This window comes from Coenobita brevimanus, chromosome 101, assembly GCF_032717465.1.
Source record: "Coenobita brevimanus isolate Jiangsu-jjx chromosome 101, ASM3271746v2, whole genome shotgun sequence".
NCBI lineage: Eukaryota > Metazoa > Arthropoda > Malacostraca > Decapoda > Coenobitidae > Coenobita > Coenobita brevimanus.
Genome location: NC_137054.1, coordinates 4,451,771 through 4,475,961, shown reverse-complemented (window position 1 = coordinate 4,475,961; position 24,191 = coordinate 4,451,771). Strand labels below are relative to the sequence as shown.

At 40.7% G+C, this 24,191-nt stretch overlaps 1 protein-coding gene and 1 pseudogene across 1 annotated transcript in view; both read left to right on the top strand.

Annotated features, from left to right (window-relative positions):
* Nucleotides 1–18,092, top strand: part of LOC145414826 (endoplasmic reticulum disulfide reductase DNAJC10-like) — a 33,283-nt gene extending 15,191 nt beyond the window's left edge. The window contains exons 10-13 of the mRNA XM_080284246.1: nucleotides 324–485; nucleotides 8,013–8,289; nucleotides 14,081–14,282; nucleotides 17,824–18,092. Coding sequence (XP_080140372.1) covers nucleotides 324–485; nucleotides 8,013–8,289; nucleotides 14,081–14,282; nucleotides 17,824–18,087 — 905 coding nt within the window. The 3' untranslated portion in view covers nucleotides 18,088–18,092. The remainder of the gene's footprint in view (nucleotides 1–323; nucleotides 486–8,012; nucleotides 8,290–14,080; nucleotides 14,283–17,823) is intronic.
* LOC145415189 (5S ribosomal RNA) lies at nucleotides 15,137–15,256 on the top strand (annotated as a pseudogene).
* Nucleotides 18,093–24,191: the final 6,099 nt, after the last annotated feature.

Here is a 24,191-nt window from a genome sequence, read left to right as displayed (position 1 = left end):
CTTCAGCTGGGTTCACATTTAGGTGAGCCTGGGGCCACAACAACAACAAAAAATGATCATCATGATAATTAGCAGAATGACTCTACATAACTAGTAAGAAAAAACATTATGATATGGATGATTCTGTATTGAGAATTCCTAAGGCTTGAAGGTGAGTGAATCCATATACTGTACTGTCCATTTTACCGGGTGCTTTGTTGATAAATTTTCCAGCATGTGTTTTTTTATTCCTGTTTCTGTATGCTACCTACTCTTTTTATTATACCTGTAATGGTAGAAAATTGGGTTAAGATAATGATAATTGTGATATTTTCTTTTGTCAGGAAGCATTGACTGTACACTGCATCGAGATCTTTGCACTCGCTTCAATATTCGTCAGTACCCAACCACAGTGCTGTACAACCAAAGTGTCCCTCATGAGTTTGTGGGTTCCCACAAGGCTTCAGAGATTGTTGACTTTGTGAGGGATACACTCAATCCTGCTGGTAAGTTGGGTTAAGTGAGGATGTTTGGTTAAGATAATTCAGCTGTTAAAATTAAATGGCTGGTATATCCAAGGGGTGGTTGGGGTTTATTACTTATGTACTCCTACTCAGGGATGAGTGAGGCTGGTCACTCTCATCTTAAATGTCAGGACCAACTTGCTTAGCCCCGGGCTCCTACGCTTCTCATGGGGCAATGTAGGATTAGATGATGAATGAATGTACTCTGTATTGATCTTATAAAGATAAGTTAGTTAAGTTTTGTTTGAAAAGTACATTTGTTCATTATGTTAGATTTGGATTGATGTAACATATCTAGACTCAGTTCAGCATTGTTGACCAAAGTTTGCTTTGTGATATGAGGTAAAGCAGATTATGTAGAAATAAGCCTTGTTTATGTAGTTAGGTAGCATAACATTTTTTATTTCACTCAGTCATGACTCAGTATACAGCAGTTTGGTATGTGGTAAATTAATACAACAATGAAATAAAAGTTATGTCCAGTTTAGGGTTAATGATCGTGGAATTCACCTATACAATTATTGTGGTAGCTGTATATGACAATCTTGTGCGTATGCCGTGTCTCCCATGCAAGCTGACAGTCAGGCATTTGAGCCATGATAGCCGCTCAGTGTTTATATATGCTGTGATGTCTTCCTTTTGCTCTGTCTCATGTGTGCAAGGCCAATGAAGCATCATTGCCATCGCCAAATAACAGTCCAAGTGTGCAGCAAATAATGGGTGTGCGATGTTAAGTGGAGTGATAACTTGTTTGGTCAAAACTGGAAAGTATGTCTGGCAAGAATACCATCCCTAATGGAAAATGTGATGCAACTGAGGGCAATCCTAAGAGGGTAAGGCTTTCTGAGATTTTAAGTTGTGTGCCCGTTGACCTTAACGTATCCCCATTGAACATGTTAATCGACATCATTATGTATACAATACATCAGCATATGATAGGTTTTCACTAGATGTAACCCCATTGCATACCAAGTTGTGACAGTAAATAATACCTACTGATTATCATTGAAGTTGTTAAACCTTTTCCCTGGACTGAGCCGCTGTTGCCTTACATTGTATGTGGTGATAACATAACATGGCCTATGAAAAATATAAGGTAAACAGCAGTCTAATAATATCTAGGGCTGGTTGTAGTACTGTCAAAGCAGAGAGAGTGTGGCCATGTGCAGTTTGCCACAAGGGTATGGGATGTAAGTTAGTAACTACATTTTGCCCAGTATGAGGTCTCAGGAAGTATCGGACCTTAGACTCCAAAAAAAAAAAAAATAGCCAACCTGTTGAGCTAGGACACTAATCTCCCTCAAAGTAAGCCTCATCTGACATGACACACGTAGCCCAGCATTGTTTCCACTGCCTGAAACATTTTTCAAAGTCAGTTTTAGGTATCTCCTGCACAATAGGTGCTGTGTTGCATTTGCCATGATCTCTTCTCTCAGATGAATGTTGCTCAAAACAAGTTCGAGTGTGCTAATTGCAATCCAGTCTTTCTGAAGACTGTCACTGGAGATGAGACTTGGGTGTACGGGTATGATCCAGAAACCAAAGCACAGTTGTCCCAGTGGAAGCATGCAGGGTCACCTTGATCAAAAAAAGCACAACAGTTCTGCGGCAAGGTGAAATGCACTCACGTGTCGACAGTTTTTTTTCGACTACTGTGGTGTTGTGCATCACAGATATGCACCAGAAGGTCAGACTGTCAACAAACGTTACCACTGTGACGTTATCCGTCGTCTACATGACGCAGTTCAGCATAAGAGATCAGACCTTTGGAAAGTGGGAAGTTGGAAGCTGCACATGACAGTGCCCCTGCCCATTCTTCTCAGCTGGTTCAGGAATTTTCTGGCGAAGTACAACATCCCGCAGGTCTTGCAGGCTTCCTGCTCACCAGACATGGCTCCATGTGACATCTGGTTATTCCCCAAGCTCAAAACTCTGCTCAAGGGTTCCTGATTTGAGGCAAGAAAAGAGATCATGATAAATGCAATGAAGCACCTGCAGGAGATACCAAAAAGCGATTTTTAAAAATGTTTCAGGCAGTGGAAAGGATGCTGAGCTACATGTGTCAAGTCAGAAGGGCCTACTTCGAGGGGATTAGAGTCCTAGCTCGACAGGTTAGCAATTTAATTTTCAGAGGCTAAGGTTGGATGCTTTCTGAAAAGACCTCATATTTATATTGAGTGGGTGCATAGGAGATGCAATGGTATTAGAGGTAGGCTGCAAAATAATGATGATTTGGTTGGTGGTGTGTAGGAGAGCATCAAGGGCAGAGAGGTAAGAAAGAATTGATGTTGCCAGAGATTTTCAAGTATGTGGAAGTTTTATTACTTGGAGGGCATGATTTTTGCTGGAGGTGGGACTGAAGCTAGCATGGTGACAAGGAGGAGGAGTAGTTGGAAGAAGTTCTGGGAGCTTTTGCCTCTCCTGATGTGAATTAGGACTCTCCCTAGGTGTTAAGGGGTCCTTGTATGCAGCATGTGTCAAGAGTGTAATGTTGTACAGTAATGAGACTTAGGCAGTAAAGGAAAGGGATATTCATAGGCTCAAAAACAGAGAGAGAATAATGAGTAGATGGATATGTAGTGCATCATGGAATGACACACTGAGGAGTGGCTGGATTGTGAATGACAAGGTGAGAGGAAGGATGAGACATGAATATACACTATTAATGTGATGAGAGGGGATAGGTTGAAATGGTTTGGGCATGTGACAACTGCGAGTGGAGGGTAAGGGATGTGAAGGTTGAGGGTAGAGTTGCAAGAGGCAATCTGAAAAAGCTCTGGGACGAGTTCATAGTTTGTGACCTCGGTGCTAAGGGATTGAATAGAGAGGCTACTAGTGTGGCATTGAGAGCTGCTACTGGGTAACCAAGGGCGACGCATGCAAGCATGTTGGAGCCATTATAAAATAAAGCAAAAATGAATCTCCAGCTTAATGAATCCTTCTAGTATTAGCTTGAACCCTGTTGGAAGGACACAAGAGTGAGAGCAGTGCAAATTAGTTATCTGAGAGGGGCATATTTTGAAAGCCTGATGAATGGGAGTAGAGATTGCAGAGTGACTGTAAACATGATTGGTTTGAGGGATGTGCAGAGAAGGAATGCAGTGCCAGGAAATGTGACACTCGTACATGTGAAGAACGCATTGAAACGACTGAAAAATGGGAAAGCAGCTGGGGTTGATGAGGTGTATGCAGAGACGATTAAGTGTAGTGGAGAGAGTGGAATGAAGTGCTTGTTCGAGATACATAAGAAGGCATTGATGAGTGAAACTGTGCCAGCAGAGTGGAAAAAGGCTGCGATTGTACCCCTGTACAAAAGTAAAGGTGAGCGAAGTGAGTGCAAGAATTGTTGAGGCATAAGATTATTGAGTGTGGTAGGGAAGTTATATGGAAGAATTATTGTAGGGAAAGTAAGAGAGATTTCAGAAGTCCTGGAGAGTGATGAACAGGGTGTCTTTAGAAGTGGTAGAGGATGTGTGGATCAAATGTTTGCAGAGAGAAAGATAGTGGAGAAGGCTTGTGAGAAGAACCATAAAGTGTTTATGGCATTCATGAATCTGGAAAAAACTGATGACAAAGTAGACAGATATGGATTGTGAAAGGTTTTATGCATGTATGGTGTAGATGGTAAGCTGCTAGGTGTTGTCAAGAGTTTTTATGATGGTAGTAAGGCATGTGTAAGGGTAAATGGGCATCTAAGTGAATGGTTCACGATCAGTGTGGGCATGTGACAAGGTTTTGTGATGTCCCCATGGTTGTTCAGTATACAGTATATATGGATGGGGTGAAGAGAAAAGCAAAAACACAAGTAATGGAGAGGGGGATGGCATTGGTAATAAGTGATGTTGGTTGGAACATCTCAGCTTTGTTGTCTGCTGATGATGCAGTGCCACTGTGTTGCTTGCAACTACCGGAGAAGAACTTGGTAGACTAGTGCAGAGTTTTGTTGATGTCTGTGAGCGTCATGCCTTGAGAGTACAGTAAATGTAGAAAAGAGTAAAGTGATGGTTATCAAGAGAGAAGGTGACTCCCAGTGTGATGTTATGGTGAATGGAGAGAGACTGGAATTGGCGAGAGAGTTCAAATACCTGGGTGCAGTTATAGAAAAGAGAGGAAAATCTGCAAAAGTAGTGGAAAGTAGAGTGACACAAGGAAGGAAAGTAGCTGGTGCTATGAAGGCCTTGATAAGAGACGGGCTTGAGTGTTGCAGCTGCGCGAGGCTTACGTGAAGGAGTTTTAGTGCCAGCTTTAACATATGGATGTGAGACTCTGGCATGGCATGAAAATGAAAAGTCAAGAGTGAGAGCAGTGGAGATGAGACTGATGAGGAATGTGTGTAGAGTGCATAGAGTGGATAGAATACGAAATAATGTGATTCGTGAAAGATGAGGAGTGAGGATGTCTGTGGACACCAGAATTGAGGAGAGTGTACTTAAATGGTTTGTTAATTTGGAGAGAATGGATAACATTAGAGTGGTGAAAAAGGTATATCTGAGCGAATTTGAAAGAGAGAGGAGGCAAGGTAGGCTAAGGAGAAGGTGGAGGGTTATGGCGAATGAGTGTGTGAGGAAGAGAGGTATGGAAGTTGGTGGGGCTAGGGGACTGACAAGAGATTGAGCTAGCTGGATGAATGTTGTTAGAAGAAGAGCATGATTAGGGATTCGGCACCTCTTTTTAATGTGACAGCTTTCAGATTGATTCTTGGATACGTTAATGTGAAGCTACAGAATGTAGTTAAAGTTTTTGGCCAATCAGATAGAGCCAAGATTCCTGGGGCTTGGATGATGAGTGAATGGAAGTGTGACCCATTGAATTGGGCAGACTTGGGCTGTCTGGACGTTGCTACTCCTCACCCTGCCCTAGGGTGGGAAAGGAGGTCCGAATGATGATGATGATGAGAGGAGCATGTATATTTACAGTACATGGAGGGACAGACTGACAGACAAATGCTGAAGTAAAGGAGCATTGTGGTATTGATGTGGATGTGATTGAAAGTGTTAAGAGGAATATTTTGAGTTGGTTTGTCCATGGGGAGAGGATGAAGAATTATAGACTGATTAGGAGAGTGTATGTGAATGAGGTGGAGGTGGAAAGGGGGAGGGGGAGACCAAGGATGAGATGGAGGGATGAAATGGAGAGATATGTGGGAGAAGGGTGTGTGAAGTGGAGGGAGGGTAGCCGAATGGCAGAGGACAGAGCGACTTGGAGGCAGTTTGTTTGTGGCCACCATGTATGGGATTAAGGCATCTGGCTATAAATATATTAATTGATGGTATTATACTGTACTGTAATATACTTTTATATTTTATTTTTGCTGCCACCAACAGTATAGAAGAATGTCAGAGTAGTGAAAGTAGTGAACAGGTTAACCTTCTTGAACTCTTTCGATGCAGCCTCTGTTGAACCGCTTCCAAGAACTACATGACCCCCACAGGCTGCCCCAGAGTTTACACGCCGCACACCCTTCTCTCGGCGATGTGCACAACATTGGAAATTGTTTCCATTCAACTCTCTCCCCTGCCCTTATTTATGACTGTATTGGTATGAAATTGCTACAAGTTATAAATGAATAATTGATTTTCCCAATGAATGAAAAAAAAAAAATTCCAATATTTTATTGTTCTTTCATTTATTCAATGCTGATTTCTCACATATATATAAACATTTTGTCACTGCTTGTTAGAGAAAGTTGTATAGCATTTATTTGTGATGATTTTTGTAAAGAAATGACGCTTAGAGAGATTTTTATGGCTTACAGAACCGAAATATCTAACGGTCTTTCACCACACTCGGCCGCTATAGTACCAGGTGGCTCAACATCATAGAATGTCTCCAATCATTTCATTCCCCTGCCCTTATTTGTAACTGTATTGTTATGGAATTGCTACATGTTATAAATGAATAAATGATCTTCCTAATGAAAGAAGAAAAAAGAAAAATATAAATTTCCATATTTTTTCATTCACTCATTTATTCAATGTCGATTTTTTTTTGAGAGAGATATATAAACATTTTGTCAGTGCTTGTTAAATGCTCTACAACTTTCTCTCAACAAGCACTGATGAAATGTTTATATATCTGTGAGAAATTTGCATTGAATAAATGAGTGAATGATAAAGTATGGTAATTTCTCTTTTCTTTTTCTTCATTCATTAGGAAGATCATTTACTCATTTATAACGTGTAGCTATTTCATAACAACACAGTTATAAATAAGGGCAGGGAAGAAAGTTGAATGACGCAGCCAAAATCGTGGTAGAATAATACTGCAACCTATATGATTGAATTCAACCAGCGTAAAAAAAAAAAAGTGAATGCGGTTGGATTGCACTTGGACGCAGCCTACATCGGAAACTTGCAGGCGGTTGGATTTATAACTCAGCCATCGTGTATGAAAAGTTTAAAATGAAGGCTCTGTGTAAGCCCTTTTATTTTGATACTCAGCCTTAGCATATGTGAAGATAGCTGTAGACAAAAAATATATCACCATACCATCTTAATGTTCATGTGGGATAAGGACAGTCCACTCAATCCTTGTAAATCGTGGCAATTTGGGTCTGGACCACTGCCATGATTTACGTATTCTGTGATTTATGAATAATAACTCTTATATGAAAAATTAAATTGGGTCTGGACTTTGGCCAACCCGCCCCCACAGCACCCTAGGTACACCTATCTAGGCACCGTCAAACACAAACATACAAATTTAGGAATATTCAATGCATGTATTAAATAGAAATAAGCCATGTTAAGGGATCTCACCTTAATCCTATGAAGAAATTGCTTAAGTGAATGGAGTGGGATGGTGTTGGGAAGAACTTAGAACCTCTCAGCACTTGTTCTTCCCAAACTCTTTCTCCAGCTTTGAAAACTTCTCTCCCCTCTCAACACAACGAATGAGCTCCAAACAATGACTGTACAACAACTGCGGCAGCTTCTTGACCCCATGCTGCTTAGAGCGCTTCATTGGGGGGTCGGGAGGGGTCATGGCAGGTAGGAGGTGGGGGGAAGCTTCACAAAAAAGACAGGTAATTCTTGTACGCCACGGCTACGGTCTGTAGTGTGCGGACTGGCGGGACAAGAACAACAACATGGCAGCATTAGTATGCACATATGCCACCAGGGACGCGCGGTGATTGGTTGTTGGGTCACGATTTTCAGTTTGAATGCCACAGTTTACGGTTCTCCTCGGAAAAGGCCCACATGGGTGCCTAGATCCGCGATTTTCGTGACTTAACAGTGATTTAAGGTTGCCGGCAGTCTGACGGCCACCTAGCCATGATTTACGAATCCGTGATTTATGAACACGCGATTTACGAGGATTGAGTGTAGTAAAAAGGAGAAGAAGAAGGAAAAAAATATATAGGATTTCGATTGTGAGGCATCTGTTAAGGGTGACAATGTAGCTAAGTATGTAAAAGTCTTGCCTGTCAGAATGTTGCACCTTCAAGTGTCCAGCCAACTAAGCAGTTACATACAGTACATGGCAGCTAACACTCCATTTCTTTCTCAGTGGTCAAGTTAGATCCAGAGACCTTCCAGCAGCTGATTGCAAACAAACCGAAGGATGAAACTTGGGTTGTAGATTACTTTGCCAATTGGTGTGGTCCATGTCGAGAGATGGCCCCTGAGTACAGAAAATTTGCACGCTCAATGGCTGATGTGAAAGGGGTGAAAGTAGCTGCTTTAGACTGTGCAGAACATGGCCATGTCTGTCAGCGTCAGGGCATCAACAGCTACCCTTCAGTGATCATCTATCCGGCAGGGAGATACGGCACACAGCTTCAATAGTGAGTGGCATAGCTTGACTGTATGCATTATGCTTGCTTGGAGCAGGCAGTCTCATTATAAGTCACCCTTTTTATGTTCTTTTTGCTGTAAAGAACACAAAAATATCAAGAAAAAAATTTCATGTAAAAGCCAATGTTTCCTGTTAACCCGTTAACTGCTGTATACAGCCTGGGCTGTTCCGAGTGCGACTACTCAATACAGCCCTGGCTGCGCAGATGAATTTCGAATATAGTGCCATGGTGACCAAGGCTGACCCATGCAAGCATGTTTGAGCCTTCAAAACCGAAAAAGAAAAAGAAAACCAAAACCATACATTCCAATAGGGAATCAGACACTTCGATGTTCTTCCATGGCTTTACCAAGGTAAATATTGAGCTAATATTGTGTCACTATATACTTTGACATGTGTTCTCTCAATTCCTAAGACAAAATTTGGCCTTTGGGAAATTTCACTTGTACCCCTATGTCTGCGCACCACGGACACCTCCAAAAAACCGCCATGCGCAGTTAACGGGTTAAGATCATTGATCAGTTTTACCCAGTGTACAGGACCAGTTGTATGAAAAATGTTGATACTTTGGAACACATTACTGACTTGTGATGAGAGCTACCAGTACTCCCCCCCCCTGCCCCTCCATTAAAGATGTGTTAGGAAGTTGATGATGATTGTTTTTCATTTATAACTGGAGTAATGGCCTCCTGATACATAAATAAATGATTGGCTCAACTGTTATGTTGATATATGTGTCATATCCGGCATCAACAATAACAAACTTATTATGAAAGTGATAATACTGGGTACTGTATTGTGCATTTTCATACAGTTGTAGGCAGCATGTATGTTTTTAAATCATGAATTGTACTGTTGTTTAAATTTATGTTTAATAATTGATTATGCTTCTCTGACAGAACTATTACTCCACAATATGTAACGATTCTGTATAGTGTCCATGTGACAAGTTTACACAAGTACATATGTTTCACCTATAGAACAGATACCAATATTTAAACCCTATCTTAATTTTACTCTTCTCCTGTAAAGATACAATAAGGTTAATGAATGGTTTATTGGTTTTCCCACTGCTGTATTTCTTTATCTTGCTAATTTTTGCAGTCTTTTCAGTTCCCCCCCACCCCTCACACACCTCTTTAGCATAATCCTTCCTCTTACCTCGCTCCCCCAGCCCTTGCTCCTTCATTCTTTTGTTCATTTGTGTTATTTTGAGAAGCTTGATTTTTGCCGGTAATTTACCAGAAATAGTGAGTGATTATGTGATTTTGTTAGTTCATCATGATTTTATGTTACATGCCACAGCCCCTGACACTGCCACTGGTCACAGCTGGTGGGCTATGGGTCCCAGGTCCCATGCCAGGACTTGGGAGTGTTTGGGTGGGTGGGGCTTGTGGTCTTTGTGGTCTGTCTCTCACCTTTATTTTTACTGATTATGACAGAAAAGGAAAAAGGGAATCAAAACAAGCCTGAGGAAACTAAATCACCCAAGGGGATCAGAGTGGCATCATGTAATGTGGATAGTTTGAGGGGTAGTGCAAGGGAAGTGGTTGAGGCATTGAGTAGGAGGTGGGTGGATGTTGGATATGTGGTGGATCAGCCAGAATGATTGCCAGGAGAGATTGTTGTTACAAGATATTTTGGCAGGGCAGGGCAGATGGATATGGTGGTGTGAGTGTGTTAGTTAAGGAGAAATTGGTGGAATATGTCATGAATTATTGAGAGTGAGTGAAAGGATAATATTAGCAAAAATTTTGTTTGGTGGGGTCACATTTTCATTTATATCAGCTTATGCTTCACAGTCTGAATTGGATGATTTAGAAAAAGATAGATTCTGGGATGACTTAATACATGTCGTTAGTGTTATAGGGGATGATGAAATAGTAGTTTTGGGAGGGGACTTAAATGGTCATGTAGATGAGGCAACTCAGGGATATGTAGGGATACATGAGGGATATTGCTTCACAGTCTGAATTGGATGATTTAGAAAAAGATAGATTCTGGGATGACTTAATACATGTCGTTAGTGTTATAGGGGATGATGAAATAGTAGTTTTGGGAGGGGACTTAAATGGTCATGTAGATGAGGCAACTCAGGGATATGTAGGGATACATGGGGGATATGCATATGGTACAAGGAATGAGGAAGGGGAAAAGATACTAAGGTTTGGGGAGGCAATGAACATGATTGTGTGCATCATACATTTTAGGAAACGAGAGAGTAGGTTGATTACATGTGAGTCTAGGGGAAATAGCAGTCAGATAGACTGTTTCCTGGTCAGGAGGGCTGATAGGTGGTTAGTGAGGGATGTGAAAGTTATAGGAAGCGAGGATTGTGTGCAGCAACACAAGTCATCAATATGTGACATGGTGCTTGACCATCTCATGGTTTTCATACGCAATTGAAGCGTATGATCTACAAATTCCCCTCGCAGTTTTCATATGCATTTAGATGTGTATGAATCACTTAATGAAGAAACACTAGAAAGAAAAGGCATATGGTGTGCTTTCATACATATTAAAGGCTCACATGTCTGGCAGTGGTGCGCCTAACTGTGAACGTGTCTTGCTGGTGCAAGTTGCAAGTGACAGTCTTTTACCTTTTGTGGCTAATATACTGTATTACAAAAAATCTAGCATTGATTGGGACCAGAAAATACAGTTGTACTATAGCAGATTTTCATGTGCTCTATACACTATATCATGAGAAATTTGATAAGATAATGCAAAATAAGTCAAACAGAAGAGGAATTGTATTTAATATATAATTATATTTTACTTCCTCAAAAAGTTCCAATGTCTTCGTGAATGAATGTGATATAGTATTCACATGCTTATTTTCTACATAAATTTATGGGTTTACAAATTTACAGCCTGAGAACAACTACAACTTTTGGCTTTCTAATGCACCAGAAGAATAATTGATATCTGTATTAGGGCCCATTGTGTAACAAAAAGTATACACCGTACTTTCAGCGTGACAGAAATGTCTGGTTTGTCTGAAACCGGGAGGGGGAGTAGGGGTGCTTGGGCCAGGTTTCCTGAGAGGGTTAAGGAGTGGGTGATGAAAATGAGGACCTATGCACCTAAGAGGAAAACATGGAAGTTGAAAAACCAAGCAGTAAGGGATGCCTTCTCTGACGAGACGAGTAGAGTGGTGGCTGAACAGCGAGCCGTTAACATAATTGTTAATGAACAGTACAGAGCTCTCAAGAACAACCTCATGAGCGTTACTGATTCAGTTTGTGAATGGACAAGGGGCCCACCAAGACATAAAGTAACTTGGTGGTGGGATGATGGTGTAGAAGCTGCAGCTAAGGAGAAACGAATGCTTTTTCGGGAATAGAAAAGTGTGGTAACGAAGAGGAATACTTGGCTGCCAAGTGTTGGGTAAAAAAAGAGATTTACAGGGCAAAGTCTGAGTCTCAGAGACTTTTACTTGATAACTCTAAATAGTGTGGAAAGGAAGAATATGATATTTAAGGTGGCAAATCAGATGAAGAGGGAAAACAGGGATATCATAGGTGAGCAGAGTGTTGAAAATGATGAAGGAAAGGTAGTGGTGATCAGTGGGGATATTAAAGACGCCTGGAGAGAGCATTACAACCGGTTGTTGAATGAGGAGTTTGACTTGAACAGGGAAGGTTTGGAGCCAGCAGATCCAGTGTTTGGCCCATGGCCATTGATTGATGCTGCTGCTGTGAGCAGGGCAGTGGGCTGGATGCAGGTGGGGAAGGCAGCAGGTGTGTCAGTGTTGACTGCTGAAATGCTGAAAGCCTCAAGAGATATAGGAGTGGGGTTAGTTACTGACTTGATAAATATGATTATATATGAGAGTGTCATCCCAGATGGTTGGCTGGAGAGTGTAATTGTAAATGTGTACAAGGGGAAGGGTGATTCCCTGGAAAATAGGATATTATAGAGGCATAAAGCTTTTTGACCTGATAATGAAGGTAGTGGAGAGAGTTCTAGAAGGTATGATTTGAGATAGAGTCATATTGATGAGATGCAGTTGGGGTTTGTGCCAGACAAAGGGACCACTGATGCCATATTCATTATCCAACAGCTTCAGGAAAAATATATAGGAAAGAAAAGGGATCCGTACTTTGTTTTTGTTGATTTGAAGTCCCAAGGGAGATGATGATGTGGGCAGTGAGAAAGCTTGGGATCAAGGAGTGGCAGGTTAAATTACTGTAGTTACAGCTATGTATGTGGGTGCTCACACCCAGGTAAGAGTGAAAGGAAGTTTGAGTGATGAGTTTTCCATGAATGTTGGTGTGCATCAGGGGTCAGTCTTGAGCCCCTTATTTTTTATCATGATGGTTGAAGCTCTCTCATGTGACTTCAGAAATGGACTCCTAGGGGAGATGTTGTTTGCCGATGATTAGGTGTTGATTGCGGAGAATGAAAGGGAGACGTAGGGAAGATTTAGGAAGTGAAGAAATGGTAAGGGGCATGAGGGCTTCAGAGTAAATGCAGATAAAGCTAAAGTGATGGTATCTAGGGCTGGTGGTGGTACTGTCAAAGATGAGGGAGAATGACAATGTGCAGATTGCCACAAGGGCATGGGAAGTACCTAATTCCATCTCGTGCAGTGTTTGTGATAAGTGGGTGCATAAGAGACGTAATGGTATTAGAGGGAGACGGCGAGATAATGATAATTTTATGTGTGTGCTTTGTTGGGGAGAGCACATGGAGATTGTCAGTCATTAAAGGATTGATCTTGCTGGTGAGTCTCTTGAGTGTGTGGAAGAGTTTAGTCGTTTGGGAGACATATGTGCTGGAGGCGGGGCTGGAGCCAGCTGTGTGGCTAGAGTGAGGAGGGGTTGGAAGAAGTTCAGGGAGCTGACTTATGAGAGGGCTCTCCCTTCGTGCTAAAGGATCTTTGTATGCGGCATGTATTGGGAGTATAATGCTGTCTGGTAGTGAGACCGGGCAGTAAAGGAAGAGTATATTCGTAGGTTGAAACATACGGAAATGACAATGATTAGGTGGATGTTCAGTGCGTCCTTGAGTGCACAAACCTGGGGGGGCTAGGTTTGCAGTGGAAGAGTTAAGAGGTAGGATGGGAGTGGAGTGTGTTGGTGTTGTGATGAGGAGAGGTAGATTGAGATGGTTTGGGCCTGTGGAGAGGATGGGGGATGATAATTTGGTGCATAAAGTGAGAAGTTTTAACATTAGGGGTAGGGTTATGAGAGGTAGACCGAAAAAGACCTGGACGAGGTCAGTGAGTGTGACCTCAGGGATAAGGGACTGAATGGGGAAGCTGTCAGAGATCGAGCAGCATGGAAAGCTGCCATTAGGTGACCAAGGCCAATGCATGCAAGCACGTTGGAGCCTTTAAAAATTAAACAGAACGATGACTCCAAGTTTTTCCCATCCCTTCTCCATTTTTTACTTCTCTCCCTTCCATCCCAATACATCTGCCTCTTTTTTTTGTATCTTTTGTCATGCTAGATAACTTATGTTATTTTCCATGCTCATTGGATTTTATTAATCATTTCCTTTTCTTTGTTTGAAGTAGGCTTGGAAGATATGTTACAGTGTGTGAAATTGCAGGAATAATCAATTAAAAGTGAAGATGAATGGCACAGCCAGAGGGGTGGCCAACCTGAAAATATGACTGGGCATCCCAGATTTCTGAGGAATACATCCCAACCCTCCTGAGGAGCTTTCCTTGGCCTACCCCATATTTATGCATGGCCACCCCATTCATATAATCCCTGCTATGTGTCTGATGATGATATTTTAATGTGTATGTTTGTGCTTTAACTTCACAGCAAGTTCAGTGGTTGGTCACGTGATGCAGCCTCCTTCCGCCAGTGGACTTACTCCATGCTTCCATCCCATGTAAAGGAACTGGATGCAGATTCTTTTGCTCATGTCTTGGCTGCCAGTGATGAACCATGGCTAGTAGACTTTTATGCACCTTGGTGTGGACACTGCCAAGTATTTGCCCCTGACTTTGAGGATACTGCCAGGGTTTGTAAAGCTTTCTTTGTATATTGAAAGTCCTTGTCATATGTTGCCTCTGTTTTTATGCTCCTTTTTTCTTTCCCCAGTTAGTCTATAGCAGCTTTTGGAAAAATTGCCAGTTAAAGGATGGGACTGGAGTGTATTGGTATTGTGATGAGGAGGGATAGGTTGAGATGGTTTGGACATGTGTAGAGGATGGGGGATGATAATTGGGTGCAGGAAGTGAGAAGTGTTAATGTTGAGGGTATGGCAGCGAGAGGTAGACCGAAAAAGACCTGAGACGAGGTCATTGTGACCTCAGGGATAAGGGACTAAATAGGGAAGCCGACAGAGATCAAGCAGTATGGAGAACCACCATTAGGTGACCAAAGCCAATGCATGCAAGCATGTTGGAGCCTTCAAAAACGAAATGAAATGAATGCTCCATTGCTATTTATGAAATTGATTTGCCAGTTTTCCTCAATTTACATCACCAGTTATACGGATAGGGTGTGATATTTTGGATCACATCACAGCCGTATAATGACTTACGGCACTGATATAATGTGTGGCACAGCTAGTGTAGTTCAGAAGTTGCAGGGAGAGAATGTGAATAAATGGTATATAAGGAATTTGAGAGGATTTGTTTGTTCTTTGTTACTTTACCATAGTTTGTGTCGATCCATAGCGTATAGTTCTTGTTGTTACAGTATTAGTGTTATTAGTATTGTTGCAGTGAACCCTTCAGCTACATGGCTAATGTATCATTGAATTGTTCTGTGGAAATGGACACACAAGTGGTACCATAGGAGCCCATGTTATAAGGCTATTTGGTAGGGTGAAATCTAAAAATTTTCTCAAAGACCCCTTTTTGGCCCTCGTGAAAAATGTATACCACGTTGAGTACACCGCTTCCCGTCCGATCAGCGAAGTTAAGCAACGTTGGGTCTGGTTAGTACTTGGATGGGTGACCGCCTGGGAACACCAGATGCTGTTGGCATCCCTATGTGTCAAGTGGGGTTGGTGGAGGATTAGTGCCCCTCCCTGTAAAACAATTAACTCTAAGCCGTTGGCCACCCCGTTTGGGATACATGGCGTCTGGCAATGAATGAATGAATGAATGATGTGAAAAATGTTGACTCCCTCGCCCCAGATCATAACTAATATTTATTGTAGTAAACATACAACCTCCAGGAACATCAGTGGGCACAAAAAAAGGTTAATTGGAGTGTACAAAATGGTAAATAAGTGGTAATCACTTTCCATGACAGGAGATGGAGCAATGCTTGGGTGTCGGGGAGTTTATCACTCTCACTTTTAATAAATAAAATATACTTAGTGCCTATTGTTCTTTGTGTGGAATATAATAAAATGTTTTCATAAAAATGCATGCAGATTATGCCAGGGTGGCACCACCAGGCTGCCTTCTTTGTGTTACATAGTTCACGTAGCTAGTTGCGTGCTCTCAGTTCAGCTCATATCCATCTGTGCATCTCACTCTCTCTCTTAAGTAATGAAATATTCTTAGTGCCTCTAGCTTCTTGTGAGAAAAATAGTAAAATGTTTATGTAAACATAGATGCACATGTGTGATGCCAAGCTGTCTCCTTTGTTATGTAGCTTACGTAGCTAGTAGTCTGCTCTCGGTAGTACTCATACCCATCTATGCATCCCACTGTCACTTTTATTAAATAACAAAATATTCTTGGTACCTGTAACTTCCGAGGAAAATGATAAAATCTTTATGTAAAGATGCACACAGATGCTGGTGCCAGGCTGTCTCCTTTGCAGTACATAACTTACATAGCTACAGTAGTTGCTTGCTTTCGGTTTTACACATACCCATCTACGCATATCACTTTCACCATTAATAAATAACAAAACATTCTTAGTGCCTGTAGTTCTTTCTGTGGAAAACAGTAAAATGTTTCTATAAAAATGCATGCAAACAGTGCCAGGGTGATGCTACCAGGCTGCTTCCTTTGTGTTACATAACTTGCATTGCTAGTCACCTGCTTTTGGTTAAGCTGATATCTATCTGTGCTTCTCACTTTAACTTTTCATACATAAGAAAATGCTCATAGTGTCCATAACTCTTTGTGAGGAAAATTATTGAATGTTTCTGTAAACATGCATGCATCTGCTTGGTGCCAGGCCATGTTGACACGTCACTGCACAGGACTTTGGACTGTTGGCACTGAGCAACCCATGTTTTTGGGGGGACCGATTTAGGGATTTTCCTGTGTAGTAAGAATCAGGGTAGGGTTTATCTCTCCGCATGAATGGTAAAGATTGCCAGTGGAGCCCATGTAATCGGAGGAGTCACTGTTATTATTATTATTATTATTATTCTTTATGGTGGGTTGGGGTGCTCACCATCCACTCACTCAGTGTAATGTTGCTTTGGGTGTCTGCCTGTTCCTCTCTTTCTTCCTTCCTCTTCAGTCTTTCTTTCCTTCATTCTTCCCTCTTCCTTCTTCCTGTGGGTGACTCTACACTGAGTGACAAGCCAAATGGTTTCCTGCACACCAGGAAACCATTTACTATGCTGGGCGGTAACCACATAACCAAATTATGGCACCAGGTGGTTTAGTTGGTAGTTATTGCACTCCAGTTGGATTGAGCCTATGTAGGTTTATATCCAATGGGTGGTTGGGGTTTATTGCACACACAATGTCACTCAGGGATGAGTGAGGCTGGTCATTCTCGTCTTAAATGTCAGGACCAATTTGCCTAGCCCTGGGCTCTTACGCTCCTCATGGGGCAACACGTGATTGGGTGATGGATGGATGGATGGATTATTATTATTATTATTATTATTATTATTATTATTATTATTTTCACTCTCATCTTAAATGTCAGGGCCAGCTTGCCTAGCCCCGGATTCCTACGCTCCTTATGGGGCGACATAGGATTGGATGATGGATGGATTATTATCATTATTGATGACAAGGGTTTGGCATCATTTGTCTTCTAGCTTAGCCTAACAGTCACTGGATTGACTGTCTGAAAAGTAATTATGAAGCTAGATGTGGAAGGTGTAGCTGTGTGCTGGAGCCAAGATCCCAGAGGCATGAAAGTTAGTGAATCGAAGTGTGACCCATTTCGTTTGGCATGCTGTTGATGACAGTAGTTGTCCGCTGTCATAGTCATCCCTCGTCCTTGCCTGCAAGTGGGAAAAATGGGATTGTTAATAATGATTCAACTTCCTGCAGCTAAAGGCTTTGAGGGTTAGGTGGTATGATAAAGCAATGTGTTCTTTCATACACCATAACTTTTCAGTTTCATTTTCTCGTGTAATTTGAGTTATCACTGTAATAAATATGACCCTCTCTCTTTAACCCCTTCAGCTGGAGGATGCACATTTTCTTTTATTCTGGCCATTTCCAGACTGTTTATGATATCAGGTTTGAGGAGACGTTTTGACCTGTGAGGTTAGTTATAGTCTTCATATTCCTCATTGCAGCAAAAATTTTCCTTTAAGCAGAATAAAATCATCTGGTGGTAGCCTGACTAAAATGAAAAAAGTACAGTAGTTAGTGGATTCAAGATTTTTTTTTTCTCTCCAGATCTTGGAAGGGACAGTGTCAGCTGGAAAGCTAAATTGTGAGCGGTTCCGTGGAACATGTCAGCGGGCGGGAGTGAGAGCATACCCAACTGTTCGCCTCTATCAGCCCTCTTCTCGTGCACGTCAGCCCTCTGATGGCACCTCCCTACCCACATTAAAGCAACAAGATATTGTGGAAAGAGTACGAGGTTGGCTGGGTGTTGGAGGGAAACCAAGGGAGGACAGGAGGCAGCAACAGAGAAGGAGAGCAACAGATGAGTTATGATCGGATCTGGGAATGATTATTGTATACGTCGTTTATTTATATTTTTCAATATCTAGTGGCTAGCCTAATTAAACTTTGCATTATACTGTACTGTCCATAAGGTGCCACCCCCACCTCTCTCTCTCTCTCATTATATTTTGTGAATTGTTATAACCATTTTTAATCTGTGCTTTTGTTATTGTTAGAATTACACCAAAGGTAGGAATGTTAGCATCAAATTTTGTGATAGTTACAAATTAGGAACATAGACTTGAAATAGGTGATATGGAATTCATTCATGTAATTCCATAGCATTTCTTCACATTATCTTTATAATTCATCAGGTGCCAGGAATATTCATATGCTGGTATATCATTCATTAGAATATGTATTGTGTGTACCTTGTTGACAGCAAAATATTCTGCTGGATTATGCCACACCATGTGTTATTAATTATTTCATTCCAGGGACAACTTACATACTTTATTCTTGTTACTTTGTGAGGTTTTTATTTAGCTTAGGATAGGCTCTTTAAGTTGGGGGAGTTAGATATAGCATTTATTTACTCCTCCACTATAACAGGACTTTGAAAGTTGAATGAAATAATCTGGAGTTAACAAGAATAAGTCAGTAATACATCACCAGGTTGAGGGGTTTAAGAAAATTGCAGAGGTTATTTTCAGCCTGTGTTTGCATTAATTGCAGAGAGTAGCTAGTGGTTCTGTGAGCTATAACATTCCCAACATAATGTTTTGCCTTTTCAGGTCTCTAATTAGTCCAAATTTTGCATAGGCTATGAGTTGGTAAGAATTTCTTGAAGTGGAGGTATGCATAATTTGAAAGCCAGCAGGGGCATGGTAAGCAGGAACCTTTGAAGTCTGTGTTGTGGAGGAGAGATTACAAACATTATATATATATATACAGTACATATAATTATACGGTAAACTCAATTATTGAGTGTAATTCAGGCAAGCCCTACACGGTTAAAGCAAAACACCAGATATTGCATAGTATCCCCCATCAGCTCAATATACAGCATTGAGCCGGATATTGTGTTACTGTCCGTCTTGAACCTCTATCCCAAAAACTTTCCCATGCGTAAAAGTTGAAAATTAAGCTTAAAATACAATAAAATAATGATGCAGTACAGTAATACACTGCCAGTTGGCTACCATTTATGGGCTGGTTGATACACCTCAGTGCCATATATTGCATAGAACTGCCAGTTACGTCCCGTTTCAGTGCCAGATATTGCGTTATTTTGCTGGATATTGCTTTAATAGAGTTGAGCCAGCAGTGCCGGATATTGTGTTGGGTTGGATATTGTGACGACGGATAATTGAGAGTTTACTGTATGTATATCCTGTATATATATATATATATATATATATATATATATATATATATACTGTATATATATATATGTATATACACACACACACACACACACACACACACACACACACACACACACACACACACATATACATACATACATACAGGCATACCCCCAGTTTAACGATCTAATTGGTTAGGTAAAACCCCATCGTTAGGTAGGGTATTGTATATCAGGTGCTTTTAACGTATTTCAGTGTGGACCATTTACCAGCCACGGGTTGCCCTCCAAACCAAGTCCTAAACCCACCCAGATGAGCCCAAAAACAGATTTAAAGGCATTCTAAATGGCCCTACAGCTGTCAAGGAAGCTAACCTAAGCCTAACACCTAAATAACTCACTAAAACTAACAAATCAAATCCGAATATCGTCAAAAATGTCTGGAAAAAATCAAGCTTAGGAAACTGTACCCCAAAATGACAATGTTCACCCCACCTATAGCTAAAGCACATCAGTGTAAGTCTGAAAACAGTTTATAAATCAACTTAAACACACAATTTTAGTTAAAAATATCATCAAAATTGGTAAGAAAAATCAAAACCCATCATTAAACCGGGGTTTGTCCGTCGTTAGGTGGGGTATGGTGCAATTTCTACCCCTATCATTAAGCCGGGGCATCGCGTCTGGGGGTATCATATATCAAGGTATTACTCTATAATATATATATATATATATATATATAATGTATATACTGTATATATATATATAAAGTGTATATATATGTATATGTATATATACTGTATATACATTAATCTCTATTATCCAGACGGCCATTACCTGGGCAATCCATTACCCGGACGTTGTGATCTGGCTGTTCGAAACCATTATTTGTACATTTTTTTGTAATATCCGGACGAAATGCATGCATCCGGGCGGAAATTGTGGCTGCATGAACATTTTCGTGCCTGGGGGTGGGAATAACCTGGTTGTGCCACCCTCTCTGGCTGGGTAGTTCACCCTGTGACCACAAAGTCTTTCTTAGGTCCTACACAGCGACAGTGTAATAAACATCTCCTCTCGGACAGTTATTCTCCTCTCGGACAGTTGTTATGATGGCTCACATGGTGGCGTTTTTGGTTGTTTCCTACCTGCTTCAGGCCTTGCTGTTCCATGCATGTTTCTTCCTAGGGTATGTGATGATGACCCCTTCATCAGGGAAAATGAAGAGAGTAGTGATGACTGGAGAAGCAGGAGATCCTGGGTAAGATTGATGCAGGATGGTCGAATTGTGAGTGTTGACTTTGATTTTTTTCTAGCTTGCTGAGCTATACCATGATGTTATTCTGTTTTACCATGATTTTATGCCATTCTGCCACTATGTTTTGTGTACTCAGTGCATTTTTCTTGTGTAGCTGTCTTTTTTGTGTGTTTTCATGTCACTGCAGGGAATGGCCCTGCAGTGGCGATTGCTTGTCTGTGGTTGATGGGTCTGCTTGACTATGGTAATTACATAGCTGTGGTTTATAGGCCTACTTGACCAGATAGAGTAGTGACAAACAACAGGAACAAGTGTTGTACAGTGTACTGTTGTGGCCTTTTGCACTGGCTTTCAAAGTTAGGTTATGTATGAAGGTGGGCCAGGTGAGAAGTCCATTATCCAGATGGAGCCATTACCTGGACATGCCTTTTATTCCTGTTATGTCAGATAATCAAGGGATTACTGTATATATACTGCATATATATATATATATATATATATATATAAACAGCAGAGACATTGCAAGAAATGTTAAGTGACCTGAACAGAGGAAGTCTCAAAGTAGGGCTAAAGATGAAATGGAGTAAAACTAAAGTAATTTTTAATCCACCAACACCAAAGAGCGTCATCAGAATAAGCAAAGAAATTCTTGAAGTCGAGGAGTCAGTTACTTGGAGCACTTACTAAAATTAATGAGATCATGGTAGTGTAATAAAGAGATGCATCACAATTGGATGGAAAGCTTTCAGTAAACAAAGAGACATCATGAAAAGTAGCTTGCCAGTTTGTGTGCAACGAAAAGTATATAACGAATGTATAATTCCAGCCATGACGTATGGTTGTGATACCTGAAAACTGACAAATCGATGGAAAATAAGTTGATCCATTCTCAGAGAGCATTGGAAAGGTCAGTGTTGTTTAAGAGACAGGAAAAGATCAACTTAGGTGAGAGAGCAGACTAAAGTCAAAGTGTTGTTTAAGAGACAGGAAAAGATCAACTTGGGTGAGAGAGCAGACTAAGGTCAGAGATATTATAGAAGTTACAAAAGAACAGAAATGGACGTGGGCAGGCCATGTAACAACAATAAGGGATACCCGATGGACCAAGAGGTTGACTGACTGGACACTAAGAGACTGTAAATGTGGCAGAAAAAGGCCAGACAGGAGGGGGGAGAGATGAGGTAAAGAAATTTGCAGGGAAAACATGGCAAAAATTGGCATAGTCAGGGAATTCATGGAGAAAGTGGCCATACAATGGATTTTGAAGTTATTTAAGAAGGGGGGACTAGGGGAGAAGTCCATTACCCGGACATGCCTTTGGCTCTATTACTGTGTATATATATATAGATAGATAGATAGATAGATATATAAATAGATATATATATATATAAATAAACATTACAGGCTTGGGTGTTACAGTTTACAACTGCTCTTTTCTTAACTACAGAAATTTTGATGTAATGATATATGGTGCTGATATGGATGAATGCTGTCCACATTGTATTATTAGACCTTACTTTTGCAGTACTGTATTTTGATTTAGAGGAAAGATTGATGAATTCAGGAGATATTAGATGCAGTACATGTGATGATTTATATATAGTGTAGTGGAATAATATATGTTATGATTTGTAGTATATTAATTAGTCTGGTAGGTTTATGAAATGATGAAACATTGATTATTGAATTTATTCAGAAAGATGAAATACCTATGATAGATAATAATAGACTACTCAGTAGTATCTCATCAAGGGAAAAACGACATACATGTGTTCATCCAAGATGATAAAATGTGCAAGTGTGTCATGCTTTATGTATAGCATTCTGTGATACCAATACTGTACATACAGCAAGTATTCTGGTCATTCTAAAATGTTCCATCTGCAGTACTTTATACTTCATTCTGAAGGAAGGTGGTGACAGGGAGAGCTGGAACTCCCATTTCATTAGCCAAGTGCACCTCAATTCCAGATCATCTGCCTTGCAGTTGACAACTCATACAGTGGTCTAAGAGTGCCATATGGAATGAATATCACTGGGTGCTGATTTGAATCCTGGAGAAGTAAAACTTGTCCTCAAGAACTTTGCTTCTCTGCTTACACCCTGCTTAGGTAAACTCTTCGTCTTTTGCCAGTCAACTTGTTTCTTTCCTTCTTGCTCGAAGTTTGCTTTCATCCAGCCTGTTTCTAAGATGGATGACCATTCCCAATCCTCTAACTATCACCCATTTGCTTTAACATTGTCTTTTTAAAGTTTCGAGTCTACTATTAAAAAAAAAAAAAAAAAAAAAAAAACACCTCTCCTATCACAGCTTTCTTTCCGATCGCCAGTATGAGTTCTTCCAAGGACGTTTCACTGGTAATATTCTTACATTCCTTTCAGACTCCTGGACATCCTCCTTTTGGGTTTTAGTGAAAAGTTTGCCATTGCATTTGATGTCTCAAAAGTTTTTAATCGAGTCTGGTAATTTTTTATTTCCAGACTACCCTCTTATGGTTCTATCCTTCTGTCTGTACCTTCATCTCTAGCTTCCTTTCTAGCCATTCTGTAGTTGCTGTTGTAGATGGCCACTGTTTTTCTCCTGGAGTTATTGATGGTGATGTTCATCAGCATTCTTTCTTATCACTAACTCTTCTCTTTCAGTTCATCAGTGACTTTCTAAGCTGTACATCAACCCCTATCCTCGAACGTGCTGACTCCACCCTTTACCTTTTTATTTGCATCTCGGAGTGTCCAGCTCGTAACAAACGTGGAATGAAGTTACAACACACATGTTGTCTGATTTGGATTATATTCCTGATTCGGTTAAAAGTAATCTTTTTATTAATGCATTAAAAACTTGATCCTTATATCATTCAACCTCTTAGAATCTGCAGGAATATCCTTTAATTTTCAACTATCCAACTCATTCCTGCATCATCTTTGAACATACCTCGGGTTTCATTCTCTCGGGACACACCTTGAAAAGATCATATTACCTCTTGTAAAATCTGCTTCCCATAGATTAGGTGTTGTAAGTCGACGCCATGCCTTCTTTACCTCCACACAGGTGTTGACGTTGCCATTATGCAGGGGTTTTATTCACCCTTATTTTGCGTACAACTTATGTATGGGGAGGCTCACTACCTAGCACTCATCTCAACAAGATGGCATCAAAGGCATTTTGTCTATTAACTCTCCTCCTCTCACTGGTTTCCTTCAGTTTCTGTCTCTTTGCCACTTTGTTGCATCTTTATCTCTTTTTTTTTGTCACTACTTGAATGGTCACTGCTCCTCTGAACTGTCTGCTTGTATCCCTCCACCACTATAATGGGTGCATAGCACCCATCCGGCAGTAAACTCTCATCCCTTTTCTGATCAGCTTGAAACAAGAGTTACTGTTACTCCCAGTCTTTCACATATGCAACAGGTCAGCTTTGGAGCTGTCGTCCTCCATTTTTAGTACCTGTTGCCTGTGACCTCCAGTCTTTTAAATGCATGCCCAAGCATCTCAGAATTAATGGGTCTTCATTATTTTTTTATTTTTTTTTA